This window comes from Monodon monoceros, unplaced genomic scaffold, assembly GCF_005190385.1.
Source record: "Monodon monoceros isolate NGI ecotype Baffin Bay Population unplaced genomic scaffold, NGI_Narwhal_1 Super_Scaffold_4, whole genome shotgun sequence".
Taxonomy (NCBI): Eukaryota; Metazoa; Chordata; class Mammalia; order Artiodactyla; family Monodontidae; genus Monodon; species Monodon monoceros.
In genome coordinates, this window is record NW_021703781.1 from 19,275,062 (window position 1) to 19,289,781 (window position 14,720).

Sequence of the window (14,720 nt, forward strand, 5' to 3'; positions counted from 1 at the left end):
ACAAGAGAAGCCACCACAATGAGAAGCCCGTCGACGCAACTAGAGAAAGCCCACGTGCAGCAACGAAGACCCAACGCAGCCAAAAATAAATTAAAATTTAAGAAAAATAGCTTTTCTTCTATCTAGACATGATTTTCCTTTCACAAGAAGGCTTTAATCTAGCCAAGTCTTTGTTCATAATTTCAGCCATTTCTGTTTTACCAAAGTGAAAAATTCAAGTCTTCTGAGAGGGGAAGCCTAATTTTTCCTCTACCTCCAGTATCTGTAAAACCCAATGATAGGTGAAACAACAAGGTTACCCTATTTTTCATTCCCAAATGGAAAAGCTTTTGTGAGAACCTTTGGTGCTTGGTACACAATTAAGAATAGCAAGAAAGATTTAATAAGGGAAGATCTTGTTAATCCCTGATTATACAATTCAGTACTTTGAATCTGAACCTATTTTACACAAAATCTGCTGAAATAAAATGTGAAAATTCCATGGGCAAAAGGAAATTTAAGTTATATTACAAATGCTATGCTATTTGTTATATTATTTGTTCCTTTAATACTTATTATACCATAAAAATACAATAATGTTACTACTTTTAGTTTTATCTTTGCTTATTTAAAAGTGTCTAGGGGACTTCCCTCGTGGTCCAGTGGTTGAGACTCCACGCTTCCACTGCAGGGGGCTCGGGTTCGATCCCTGGTGGGGGAACTAAGATCCCATGTGCCACGAGTGCAGCCAAAATAAAATAAATTAAAAAAAAAAAGTGTCTAGAACATACCATAGACTGCCAATGTGGAGGTTGGCAGAGGGAATGGAAATAATTAGAAAAAATAGAACTTTATGTTAGTTACTTTGATTTGTTAACTCACTATAATTAATATAAATTTCAGGTCATTTTGAAGGACAACAGAAGACGTATTTACCAAGGAGAAGATGATTAAGAAAACTTGAATTTAACTTAATGGTAAGATACAGTTCTATATTTCATTTTAAATAAAAATCAATATATTGGGACTTCCCTGGTGGTCCAATGGGCAAGACTCCGCGCTCCCAACAAAGGGGGCCCAGGTTCAATCCCTGGTCGGGGAACTAGATGCCACATATATGCCACAACTAGGAAGCCCTCATGCCGCAACTAAACATGCTGTAACGAAGATCCCACCTGCCGCAACTAAGACCCGGCGCAGCCAAAATAAATAAATAAATATTTTTTTTAAAAAAAGAACAATGGGGCTTCCCTGGTGGCGCAGTGGTTGAGGGTCCACCTGCCGATGCAGGGGACATGGATTCGTGCCCCGGTCCAGGAAGATCCCACATGCCGTGGAGCGGCTGGGCCCATGAGCCATGGCCGCTGACCCTGCGCGTCCGGAGCCTGTGCTCCGCAACGGGAGAGGCCAAAACAGTGAGAGGCCTGCGTACCTCAAAAAAATAAAAAATAAAATAAAATAAAATAAAATAAAATAAAATAAAATAAAATAAAATTTTAAAAGAACAATGGGACTTTTTTTTTTTAAATCAACATCATTGGATTAAAGGTCAGAAGTAAAAGAATAAATTTACACTGCTGTTTCCTAAAGAGTATCCTATGTAGATGTTACATAAAAACAGTAGCTCTGTGGTAAATTAGGTTTAGGAAATGCTGGGTTAAATTAAAAATCACCTGAATTGAATCAAAATATATAAAGCGACTACTTTTCAAACATATTAAAAAAATTTAAATATATTACACACTCATAATTTTCTTATTAATATTTATACCTGACTACGGTGTTCAATAGAATTTGATTCTTTGCCAGTTTTAAGTTCCAGTGGCATTATCTTATATTTCGTTTTACATCCTCGATGTATCTTCACGCCAACTGTAACATCTATTTTGCCCTTCAATCCAAACCTAGGAGACCAAATGCTTTCTTCAATATCCAGTGAGTTTATAACTTCGATATTACATGTTGAATTACCGTTACTACCATCACTTGGCCTAAAAAACAAAACACAAAAATATTTAATTAATTAGAAATATTTAACTAAAATATTTAATTGAATTGAATTAGAACACTTAGCTCATTTCTTATATGCTGGCATTGACTCTCTACTGCACACACGGAATGTGGGGATGGGAAAGAGTCTACAGACATTTATGGCAGTGATTCTCAAAGTATGCTTCCTGGATGAGTAGCATCAGCACCACCCAGGGAATTTGTCATAAATGCAAATTCTCAGGCCCCATTCCAGACCAACAGGTGAGGCCCAGAATTTGTTTAACAAACTCTCCAAGTGATTCTGATGCACAGTCAAGTTTGAATCCTATCAGTTCTAACTCATAATTTATTTATTTATTATTTTTATTGGAGTATCGTTGCTTTACAATTCTGTGTTAGCCTCCACTGCACAACAAAATGAATCAGCCATATACATACAGATAGATATCCCCTCCCTTTTGGACTTCCTTCCCATTTAGGCTACCACAGTGCATTAGGTGGAGTTCCCTGTGCTATACAGTATGTTCCCATCAGTTGTCTATTTTATACGTAGTATCAATACTGTATATGTGTTAATCCCAGTCTCCCAATTCCTCCCACCCCACCCCTTTCCCCCTTGGTGTCCATACATTTGTTCTCTACGTCTGTGTCTCTATTTATGCTTTGCATATAAGATCATCTGTACCATTTTTCTAGATTCCACATATACGCGTTACTATACGACATTTGTTTTTCTCTGACCTACTTCACTCTGTATGACACTTTCTAGGTCCATCCACGTCTCTACAAATGACCCAATTTCATTCCTTTTTGTGGCTGCTAACTCATATAATTTAAATTTTCTTAATATTTATCATCTGTCCCTTTCAGTTCATTCCCACAATAATCTTCCTAACTCAGGCTTTTATTTCCTCAAGTCTATCTATATTACAATGCAAAAGTCTCACTCCTTGGACTGCTGGAGCCACTATGACAGTCTGAATATTCTGATGTACAATTATTACACAGATTAACACATAATGGCTTGCACGTGATTGCACCCTCGGTAACAAGGGATGTGTTTCTCCATGTAACACCATACTAACCTGAGTAAGAACGACCTGTCTCTCCCCACTATCTATGCTGTGTGGGCCCTGATCACCCAGCGCTTCATCCCTACCCCCAACCCCATGACAGCCCTCAGAGAAGCTCAGGTGCTCCTGCACTTACTCATTATATCCTTTACTTAATCATTAAACGAATCCAGCTCTGCCACGATCAATATTTAACACTAAATACTCAACATTGTTGTTTTATATTACAAAAGAGGTTCTGATTTTAGTATCTTACCTGTTAAATAAGCCAAGAGCACAGGAAGGAGGAAAAAAGGAATTTATGAATGTCAAAGGAATTAGAAGAGATGAAAATAACTTTTAAAGCCTCTTGCACTTCTCTTATCTAAGATTTACTCATTTTCAAAGCAGTAAGTTATTCTGCAGAAGAAAGGTCAGATAGGAACAGTCTTTTATTTATTAATCCTATTTTATACTCAAAGCCATATAAAATACTAAATGTAATGTAAATCTTAAATGAAAAGGATAAATTTTCTAGTAATAAAACATTTTATATCATTTAAAAATCAAGATTCAAAAAGTATAAGAATTCTGGCTGTCAGAATACATGATTTAGTTGACTTGTTTTGCTAATTTCATGTTATTTAGATCAGCATCTATTTCTTAACAAATGAGAATATTTTCTAAGAGGAAGAATGCTATCTTTGGTAATTTTTTAAAAACCTTTTCAGGATACTTCAAATATAATCTCCAGGAATATACGTATACTTCTGCAATCTTTGAAGAGGACAACAGAGGAATTCAGGGAAGCCACAACTTATCAGAAATTTCTTAAACATTAATCTGTTTTCTCTGATGGATGTTATCTGATCATGACATGTATTTAAATATACTTATATGAAATAAAGCAAACTTTATTAAATATGTCACATGTATACTTAGAAGATAGGTAATGAAACTTTTACTATTACTATTCTTTCCCCTAGAAAAAGAAGTAATGTGGTTTTAGACTTAGATCTGTAGAACAAATGACAGGTACTTCAATTTAACTTCTATGCTTTTCATCAACATAATGCTATAAAACTCCTTTGAGAGTCACCTGATAGAGAATATAAGAGGTCATGAAGATTAAGAAAATACACATTTACTACTTATGGGTGAGAAAGGTTCTGTCTTGAAATGGCTTTTAAAGGTCTCATTCTCTGCTCTAAAGTCTAAAGTTTTGTTGTTTCTTTTAAAGACTAACTATAGACTGCTGGGGAAATGATGCAAAGTAAAGTACAGAGAAGTGCCTCCTTCACAGACAGACACATAAAACCCCATCAGAAATAACTGAAACAAAGAAGAGTCTTACACCAAGCTACGGAGGTGAGAACACCAAGCTGGGAATCAAGAAATTCCTTGTTCTAGACTCTGCTCGACCACCGGTTTTTCACATAAAACCTGGACAAGTCACACCACCTCACTGGACCTCAATTTCCTTACTGGAAATCTAAGACTGAAATCTCAAAAATCCCCTTCAGGTCAAAGATGATTCTGAATCCCAAACTCTCCTAGGCTTCCATGATAACTTCTTCCAAGCTACCAAATCCCTTGCGGGTCCACTCCAAGCCTCCTTCGACGGATTCCACTCTCTCCCTCTGTCCTTATACAAGGTAACCTCCCAGGGTTCTATGCCTCTTCTGCTGCCCTCAGCAGATTGCTGTTCTCTCTCAGCAATCCCCTCCACTTCTACGTTTTCAACTACCACCAATACACCGAGTTCCTGGAGGGTTTTAGTCTCCCTGTAACACCTAGAACAATCCTGGGCACAGATGCAGCATGTAATACATGTTTGCTGAATAGATAAGTCCATAAGTCTGTGAGAATATGGCAGCTTATTAACTCTGCAAAAACAATAAGTAAATTTTAGCCAAAAGAAAAATACATGCAAACAAAATGCTAAAACAACAGTGAAAGAAAAGCTAGTATCTAAAACAACCATAAGGAATTCCCTGGCGGTCCAGTGGTAAGGACTTGGCGCATTCATTGCTATGGCCCCGGGTTCAATCCCTGGTTGGGGAACTAAGATCCCGCAAGCCATGGGCAAGACAAAAAAAAAAAAAAGATAAAACAACCACAGAAATGGATATCCACCACAATTTTAAATCTCAAGCAAATTTAAATGACCAAAAGAAATAATAAGGGAGGAAAGAAAGGTAGGGAGGGAAGGTAAACAAGGATAAAGAAATAATTAGGGGGACTTCCCTGGTGGCGCAGTGGTTAGAATCCACCTGCCAATGCAGGGGACACGGTCGAGCCCTGGCCCGGGAGGATCCCACATGCCACAGAGCAACTAAGCCCATGAGCCACAACTACTGAGCCTGAGCTCTAGAGCCCACAAGCCACAACTACTGAGTCCACGTGCCATAACTGCAGTAACCTGCACGCCTAGAGCCCGTGCTCCACAACAAAAGAAGCCATGACAATGAGAAGCCCACGTGCCGCAATGAAGAGTAGCCCCTGCTCACCGCAACTAGAGAAAGCCTGCACTCAAGAACAAAGACTCAACACAGTCAAAAACAAATAAATTAATTAACTAAAAAAAATATATATATAAAGAATATTGCTAAGCAAAATGTTAAAAAAAAAAGAAAGAAAGAATTAGGAACAATGGAAAACAAAATTAAGTTTGTTATTATTACAGAAAATCAAGAGACCAGAATGACAGAAATACTATAAAACAAAGCAAGGAACCAGGAAAAGAATGACTACTTAATAAACAGTTAGCAGATTATCAAAGTGACAACTAATGCACCAAGATCCACCCCCATACCAGACATAGCAATCTGCTCCAAAGAAATAACAAAGAACAAAGCATTTATAAATTTATTTTAAAAACACTACGAGAAACTTTAACCAATTTACTCTAGCATTTTTTTAGGGTAAGGGCCTGGTGGTAAATTTATGACCACAACAGAAGTAAAGAATATGATAAATAAACCCAATTCTAACAGCAAGATAAGCTTTGGTTTTTTTAACCACTAAGTTTTTTTTTATTGAAGTATAGTTGATTTACAGTGTTGTGTAAGTTTCAGGTGTACAGCAAAGTGATACAGGTATAGATATATATGTATTCTTTTTAAAAATATGGAATGCTTCACGAATTTGTGTGTCATCTTTGTGCAGGGGCCATGCTAATCTTCTCTGTATCGTTCCAATTTTACTGTATGTGCTGCCACAACGAGCACAACCACTAAGTATTTTAAAAATAGATATATCAGAGTCCTATTGGCAAACTGATTGTGGTGATGGTTGTACAACTCTATGAATATATTCTATGAATATACTCAATTATAAATAATTATAATAATAAGATAAATAAAATCTTACCGGCAGACACAGGACATTTAAACATTGCTAGCAACTTTCTAAAATGACTTAAAAAATTCTCAAAGAATTCTAGCAATATGCAAAAGGTTGTAAATTTTCCAAGTACCTTGGATGAAGTAGTCCAGTTATGAGGTTTTAATGCACAGAAATAACTGTCCCCATAAGGTCCACCCCTCCACTTGTGTACTCTAATCCCTCTCTTTTACTCAATGACACAGCTCTAAGACTCCTCCCATCTCTTTTAAGTGTTAATGTTACCGTCTCTATGGAATTCTTCTCACTGGCATATAAACATGTTATACCTCCCATCTTCAAAACAACAACAAAGCTCTCTTAACCCCACATAAGCCATTCCATTTCTACATACCCTTTCATAGAACAACCTGTCAATACAGTAGTCTACATCCCCTGACTCCAAATCCTCCTCTACCATTCTCTCTTGACTCCATTCTCATCACATTTTCTCCCCTGGAATCACCACTGACTTTTTTTTCCCTCACACCCTGCACCAAAACCTATCAGCTCTACGTTGAAAATCTGACTGTAATCCAACCGATTCTCATCACTTCCACAACCCTCACTCTGGTCTAAGCCACCACCAACTCTTGCCTGGATTCCTGCAAGAACCTCCAAATTGGTGTCTCTACCTCTGCCCTTATCGTATAACATAGTCTTAAAAGTCGATTCAAAAGTAAATCAGATCAAAAAAAAAAATTAAATCAGATCAATATAGAAAGTAGCACAGAGAGAATAAGGAACTTGACTAAAGTTGCACAGATAAACTGGCAAAACTGGGATTCACATCCAGGCTCAGTATGTCCTTTGAACTTGAGAAAACACACTGGCGCAAAGACCTGACTGTTCCCAAGATTTCTGATTCACAAATCTTAAAACAAGTTCAGATCACAAAATGTCACAAGATAAAATATTGAGAATATTGAGAAAAAGATAAGAATATTGATATAAAAGGAAGCTATGACTACTTAAAGAAAAATAAAATGTTGCCTGTTTAAAAAAGAAAGAAATCAGATCAAAACCCTCTGTACAAACCCTGCAGTGGCTTCCCATGGTAGCCAGATTACATGTGGTCATGGACTCAGAATGGCAGCCAATATCCTGTAAGACTTATGAGGCCCCAGGACAGCTGCTTCTCCTGTTCCACCTCACTCTGCTCCAGCCACACAGGCAGGAGTGCGTTAGCCACAGGGCTTTTACCTGGAGTGCTCTTCCTGGAAACAGCTGCATGGCTCCCTCCTTCACTTCCTCCAGGATCCTGCTCAATGTCACCTTATATACAGAGGCCTTTCATGACCACTCTTGGGAAATAATATGTCCCTCCAACTCCTCTTTCTTATCCTCCCCATTGTTCTACACTGCACTTATCACAATCTGGCACCCTGCTGTTTACTTGTTCAGTAGTACAGAAGCACCATAAAGTCAGTTGCTTTTTTTTTTTTTTGCTACTGCACCTAGAACATTACTTGGCACATATTAGGCACTTAATAAATATTTGCTGAATGGGCAAATAATGGGGGAGAAAAAGGATGACCTACAAATTTGTATCAATGCTACTTTAAGGGGAAAAAAGGTAAAAAACAAACCAAATGCCAAACAGCATTGAATGCCTAAACACACTATTTAAACATACAGCACAGGGCTTCCCTGGTGGCACAGTGGTTAAGAATCTACCTGCCAATGCAGGGGGCACGAGTTCGAGCCCTGGCCCTGGAAGATCCCATATGCCGCGGAGCAACTAAGCCTGTGCACCACTACTGAGCCCACATGCCACAACTACTGAAGCCTGCGTGCCTAGAGCCCATGCTCTGCAACAAGAGAAGCCACGACAATGAGAAGTCCCCGCTCACTGCAACTAGAGAAAGCCCATGCACAGCAACGAAGACCCAACACAGCCAAAAATAAATAAATAAATATATTAAAAATAAATAAACATACAGCATAAATCCATGGTAATGAACACATGAGACAGTCCATATATGATAGTAACATAGAGAAATATATATGAAATTAGGACAGCCCTCCCAAATATTTATAAACTGAAGATTTTATTAAAAAACTATACGTATACCCCAAAATTATAAATTTTATTGTAGTGAAAACAGAATTTTCTATTCACTAGATTATTTTTTTTGTCCAAGAATTACACTCAGGACTGTAACTTATAAAGTAAGCAAACAAAAAGGCTAGTTGTCATAACTTGACCTCTAAAAAGCTTTAATTCAACATCTTGAATAAGATCCTGGTCTAAAGATATGAACACCATATAAACAAAATGGGTTTCTTACAGAGACAGCTGCATCTGAGGGAAGTCAGCTGAAGTATGTTTATGCATGAAATCTCCAGCCCATTTAGAAAATGAAGGAAGATACTCCTCTACTTCTTGTTTTATTTCATCTTCATTCAGATTTAGGCGGTACCTACCAAAGTAAGAGATATTAAATATGAAAAAAGTAAACAAGGAACAAAACATTCAAATAAGCAACCCAAGTGCCCATCAACTAATGAATGGATAAATAAAATTTGGTATATACAATGGAATATTATTCAGCCTTGGAAAGGAAGGAAATTCTGATACATGCTACAACACAGATGAACCTTGAGGACATTAGACTAAATAAGCCAACAACAAAAGGACAAATACTGCATGACCGCTTACGTGAGGTACCTAGAATAGTCAAATTCATAGAGACAGAAAGAATGGTGACTACCAGGGACTGAGGGAAGCGGGGAGTTGTTTAATGGATATAAAGTTTCAGTCTGGGAAGATAAAAAAAGTTCTGGAGGTGGATGATGGTAATGTTTGCACAATGTCAATGTACTTAATGTCACTTAACTGTACCCTTAAAAGTGGTTAAGATTGTGATTTTTAATGCTATGTGTATTTTACCACACAAGAAAAATCCAAATAACAGTGACATGACATCAAATTTCAGATCTGCTCCAACTCCTATCATCTCAGGTCTAATAGGTCCCAGTTACACTTTTGGGATAAAAAAGAAACCGTAGAAGATGTTGCTCCTGAAACCCAGCAATGGAAAGTAGAAAAGTAAAAGAGGAAAAAAGACTGTAGGAACAGAAAAGTCACATCAGCCTTACCGAATCAAAGGACAATTTATAGGAATGTTAACTTCGTAAGTCAGAAGTCAGCAAAGACTACCAGAATCTAGTCTCAGTTTTTCAGGGTGCCCACAAGGTCAAAACTATGTCATAATAATACTACAACATTATTTGTCTTTTTTGCTCTTGTTTTCTCATGAGTACACAGTGGAGATTTCTGAGTCCACATACACACATACAATATAGCAATATAGAGAATGAAGAAGCAGATATAAGAAACCAGATGTCTTTTTTTTTTTTATTTGGAGTATAGTTGATTTACAATGTTGTGTTAGTTTCAGGTATACAGCAAAGTGAATCAGTTATACATATACATATATCCACTCTTTCTAGATTCTTTTCCCATATAGGCCATTACAGAGTATTGAGGAGAGTTCACTGTGCTGTATAGTAGGTCCTTATTAGTTATCTATTTTATATATACAGGTGTCAATATGTATTAAGTCATAAAATTAAAACATCTGCAAAAATGTAAAACAATGCCACTTGTCTCATTACATTTTTTTTCAGAAACAGTTATTTTTCATTAGACTGTTATTTATATTAACATGGAATGGATTGTTATTGTTATTTTCATATTAACCAATAAACATTTTAAAATTGTCTCAGTTTTCATCTCTAGTACAGTAACTATCTATAGATATAACCCACATAAACAAAAGCTCCTCAGGGTCCTCAATAATTTTTTTAGTGTAACATGGTCCTGAGACCCAAAAGTTTTGAAACCTGCTGTCCCCTTCCCAGGATAGTTCTCCCAGCTCCTTCTGCATGTTTAAGCATCACAACCTTAATAACTACTCTGGGGTGTTAAGAGCACACGTGTTTCTGTCAGATCATACCTAGGTTTGAATCCTAACTCTTTATTAGATGTGTAACTTTGGGCGATTCACTGTTAACTGAGCCTCAGTTTCCTCATCTGTAAGGTGAGTTGATAACTACCACACAGTTAGTTTGACGATTAAGTAAAACAGCCTACGTAAAGTATTAATACTTGGCTTATGATAAGAACTCAATAAGGTATGAAGATAATAACAGTGAATACTCATATAATGCTGACTCTAGGCCAGGTACTATTCTAGGTGCTTAACACGAACACTTTCAACCCTCATTATATCTCTATGAGATACTATTATTGTCACCCCACTTTAGAGCTAAGGAAACTGAAGCTCAGAAGTTACTTCCAAAGGACACACAGCTCTAGCTTGGGAACCTAAGTTCTTAACCCCTATGCTCCCTTCTACACTGTGTTTTAATAATTTACTGCCATAATTTTCTCCCTGCAGGCCTGAGTTCACCTGAGTACTGGTATAGTCTCCAACAGTCTGCAAACTCCTTTCAAAAAACACAACTTACCATTTTTCTCTCCTTCTGAAGATAGCACAATATTCAATAACATATTCATCAAAATCTGAGACTCCAAAACGCTACAAATTTACCATATAATAACTCTGTAACATTTCTAATACCAAATTTAATAAGCTCCTACTTTCCTAGGTTTCTGCTACCTCTGGCTTACCAGAACTAAGAAAGCAGAGCCCTATCAGTCCTCTAGGAGAGCCAGTTCAGCAGGGAAGACAAAATTAGCAATCCTAGCTCTACCAAGATTGCTTGTCCTGACCACAAAAGCAACTTCAGGTTGAAGGCAAAGCTGAAGAATCTCAAACCAGGGAGCAATTACTGACACCAAAGTGCCCCGAATGACCTACAGAAACACAATCAGTCCACATAAGGCAAAGGGTGTTTGTCTGAAAAAGGCTGTTTGAAATCTGGGAAACTTAGAGTGGATGAAAGATGATATAGGTGAGGACGTGGGGGAAACAAGGACCCATATACTGCCTACAGAAATGCAAAATGAATTCTGCAATATACACACATATTAAATCATTAAGTTGTATACCTTAAACTAATACAATGTTATATGTCAATGATATCTCAACAAAACTGGAAAACAATGAATGGAAGAAAGAAACAGGACAATGTCTACATAGAGCAATTTGACAATATATATCAAAACTTTAAATGTACCCAGACCGGATCCTGTCCTGGAGGGAAAAAAATGCTATGAAGAACATTACTGGACAAAACTGAAATGTGCACAGTAGATCAGACACAAGTATTATAACAATGTTAAATTTCCTGAAGTTGATAACTGTTCTGTGGTTACATAAGAGAAAATCCTTATTCTTAGGAAATACACATTTAAGTATTTAAAGGTCAAAATAACACATATACAGCTTAATCTCAAGCGGTTTAGAAAAACACACACAGCAGGTAAATCTGAGTAAACAGTGTATGGATGTTCTTTGTACTACTCTTGCAACTTTTCTCTAAATTTAAAATTATTTTCAAATAAAAAGATTTGTTAACAAAAAGATACACCCCTATGTTCATAGCAGCACTACTCACAATAGCCAAGACATGAAAACAACCTAAATGTCCATCGACAGATGAATGGATAAAGATGTGGTACATATATACAATGGAATACTACTCAGCCATAAAAAAGAATGAAATAATGCCATTTGCGGCAACATGGATGCAACTAGAGATTATCATTCTAAGAGAGGTAAATGAGAACGAGAAAGAAAAATGCCATATGATATCGCTTATATGTGGAATCTAAATCATGACATAAATGAACCTATCTACGAAACAGAAACAAACTCACAGACATAGAGAATAGACTTGTGGTTGCCAAGGGGAGCGGGTTGGGGGAAGGATGGAGTGGGAGGTTGACGTAAGCTCTTATAAAATGGATAAACAGGGCTTCCCTGGTGGCGCAGTGGTTGAGAGTCCGCCTGCCGATGCAGGGGACACGGGTTCGTGCCCCAGTCCGGGAGGATCCCACATGCCGCCGAGCGGCTGGGCCCGTGAGCCATGGCCGCTGAGCCTGCGCATCCGGAGCCTGTGCTCCACAACGGGAGAGGCCACAACAGTGAGAGGCCCGCGTACCGCAAAAAAAAAAAAAGGATAAACAACAAGGTCCAACTGTGATAAACCATATATTCGATATCCTGTGATAAACCATAATGGAAAAGGATATAAATATATATATATATATGTATAACTGAGTCACTCTGCTGTACAGCAGAAAATAATACAACACTGTAAATCAACCATGCTTCAATAAAAAATTTTTTTAAAAAGATTTTTTAAATGTTTAAATGTAAATATCCTCTGGTCCAACAATTCCACTTCTAAGTATTGAGCCCATATATATGCCTGCACAGCTATTAAAATTAAAATGTACAAAGGTATTTATTATAGTGTTGCTAATAAAAGCAAAGACTGAAATGCCAGGGGCTCTTAAATAAATTACTGTACATCCATACAATGAAACATTTTGCCACTCTTAATTAAAAATGAGATAGCTCAATCAGTACTAATATGGAATAATCACCAAGTTTTTTTTTTGGCCACGCTGCCCGACTTGTAGAATCTTAATTCATTGACCAGGGATTGAACCCGAGTCCATAGCAGTGAAAGCACTGAATCCTAACCACTGGACCGCCAGGGAACTCCCAAGATTTAATATTTATATACAATAATGTGTATGGTATGCTACCATTTATATAACAAATAATATATAAACATAAATAATCACACACACAATCACATGTAAATATTTGAAATCTCTGTGGAAGGACATACAAGAAACTGATAACAGAAGTTGCCTCTGGAGCTAGGTAGTGACTGACCAGGGATGCAGGGGTAGAAAGGACTTACTATCATTGTATACCCTCTTGTACTATTACAACAACACATGCTGTATGTGAGTTTATAACCTATTTAGAAATAATAATTTACTATTAAAAAAAAAAAACCTGCACAACTGGGTAATCTTTTTCGTAAATAACCTTCGCAAACCATCCTGAAACCATTCTTCACTGTCACCATCTCCTTAGGCAGATTCTTCCTAGTGTTTTACTTTTTACAGACCAGGACTCTTCTAAGTTACCAAACCAGTCCACACTGGTTATTTAAAGTCTTCTGCATTTGAATTCTGCCTTTTTAATTTCGAGCCAAATCACCGCAAAATGACATGTAACCACCTGTTCTTTCCTGAGACTATAGAGATACTTAAGGTTTGGCATCTTCAAGCCTAGACTTTTATAGATATAATGAGAGGACAGAGCATGAACAGGTAAAAATCTGTTCTAAGATCTGTAATAAAGTAGAATGGCCTATGAGAGAGGGCAGGAAAGAACTTTGGATCTGTTATTTTTAGGCTCTGGGACTTTTAAAAAGTATCCTTTTGAACAGGGTTGGGCAAGATTCATGAGAGAATTAGTATTTTCATAACTGAAATGAAACATATTTCCCCTTAATGACTTAGGATATAATGATAAAAAAAAATAATGCAGCAAAATGGGTGGAGAAAGATTACCATACTTCTCTGAAGTCAGAGAAAGACAGCTATCATATGATATCACTTATATGTGGAATCTAAATATGATAGAAATGAACTTATTTAGAAAACAGAGACTCACAAACATAGAAAACAAACTTATGACTACCAAAGGGGAAGGGGGGCGGGGGGGCGGGGATAAATTAGAAGTTTGGATTTAGCAGATACAAACTACTATATATAAAATAGATAAACAAGGTCCTACTGTACAGCACAGGGAACTCTATTCAATATCCTGTAATAAACCATAATGGAAAAGAATATGATAAAGAATTTATAGGGACTTCCCTGGTGGCTCAGTGGTTAAGAATCCACCTGCCAATGCAGGGGACACAGGTTCCAGCCCTGGTCTGGGAAGATCCCACATGCCACAGAGCAACTAAGCCCGTGTGCCACAACTACTGAGCCTGTACTCTAGAGCCCGTGAGCCACAACTACTGAGCCCACGTGCCACAACTACTGAAGCCTGTGTGCCTAGAGCCCCCACTCACTGCAACTAGAGAAAGCCCACGTGCAGCAAGGAAGACCCAACGCAGCCAAAAATAAAAATTAATTAGTTAATTAATTTTTTTAAAAAAAGAATATATATGGGGGCTTCCCTGGTGGTGCAGTGGTTGAGAGTCCGCCTGCCAATGCAGGGGACACGGGTTCGTGCCCCGGTCCAGGAAGATCCCACATGCCGCAGAGCGGCTGGGCCCGTGAGCCATGGCCGCTGAGCCTGCGCGTCCGGAGCCTGTGCTCCGCAACGGGAGAGGCCACAACAGTGAGAGGCCCGCATACCT

The 14,720-nt window shown here is 37.7% G+C and overlaps 1 protein-coding gene and 1 non-coding gene across 3 annotated transcripts in view; both read right to left on the reverse strand.

Moving 5' to 3' along the window:
• The window catches only part of DNA2 (DNA replication helicase/nuclease 2), a 58,224-nt gene that overhangs the window by 25,502 nt on the left and 18,002 nt on the right, over positions 1 to 14,720 (reverse strand). For both annotated transcript variants that reach the window (XM_029245063.1, XM_029245062.1), the window contains exons 5-6: positions 8,699 to 8,830; positions 1,751 to 1,970 (exon numbers count right to left, since the gene is read on the reverse strand). In XM_029245063.1, the coding sequence (XP_029100896.1) occupies positions 1,751 to 1,970; positions 8,699 to 8,830 (352 nt within the window). The remainder of the gene's footprint in view (positions 1 to 1,750; positions 1,971 to 8,698; positions 8,831 to 14,720) is intronic.
• Positions 6,147 to 6,253, reverse strand: LOC114883485. Its single transcript, XR_003790583.1, has one exon. It is a non-coding gene; the product is annotated as a U6 spliceosomal RNA (small nuclear RNA).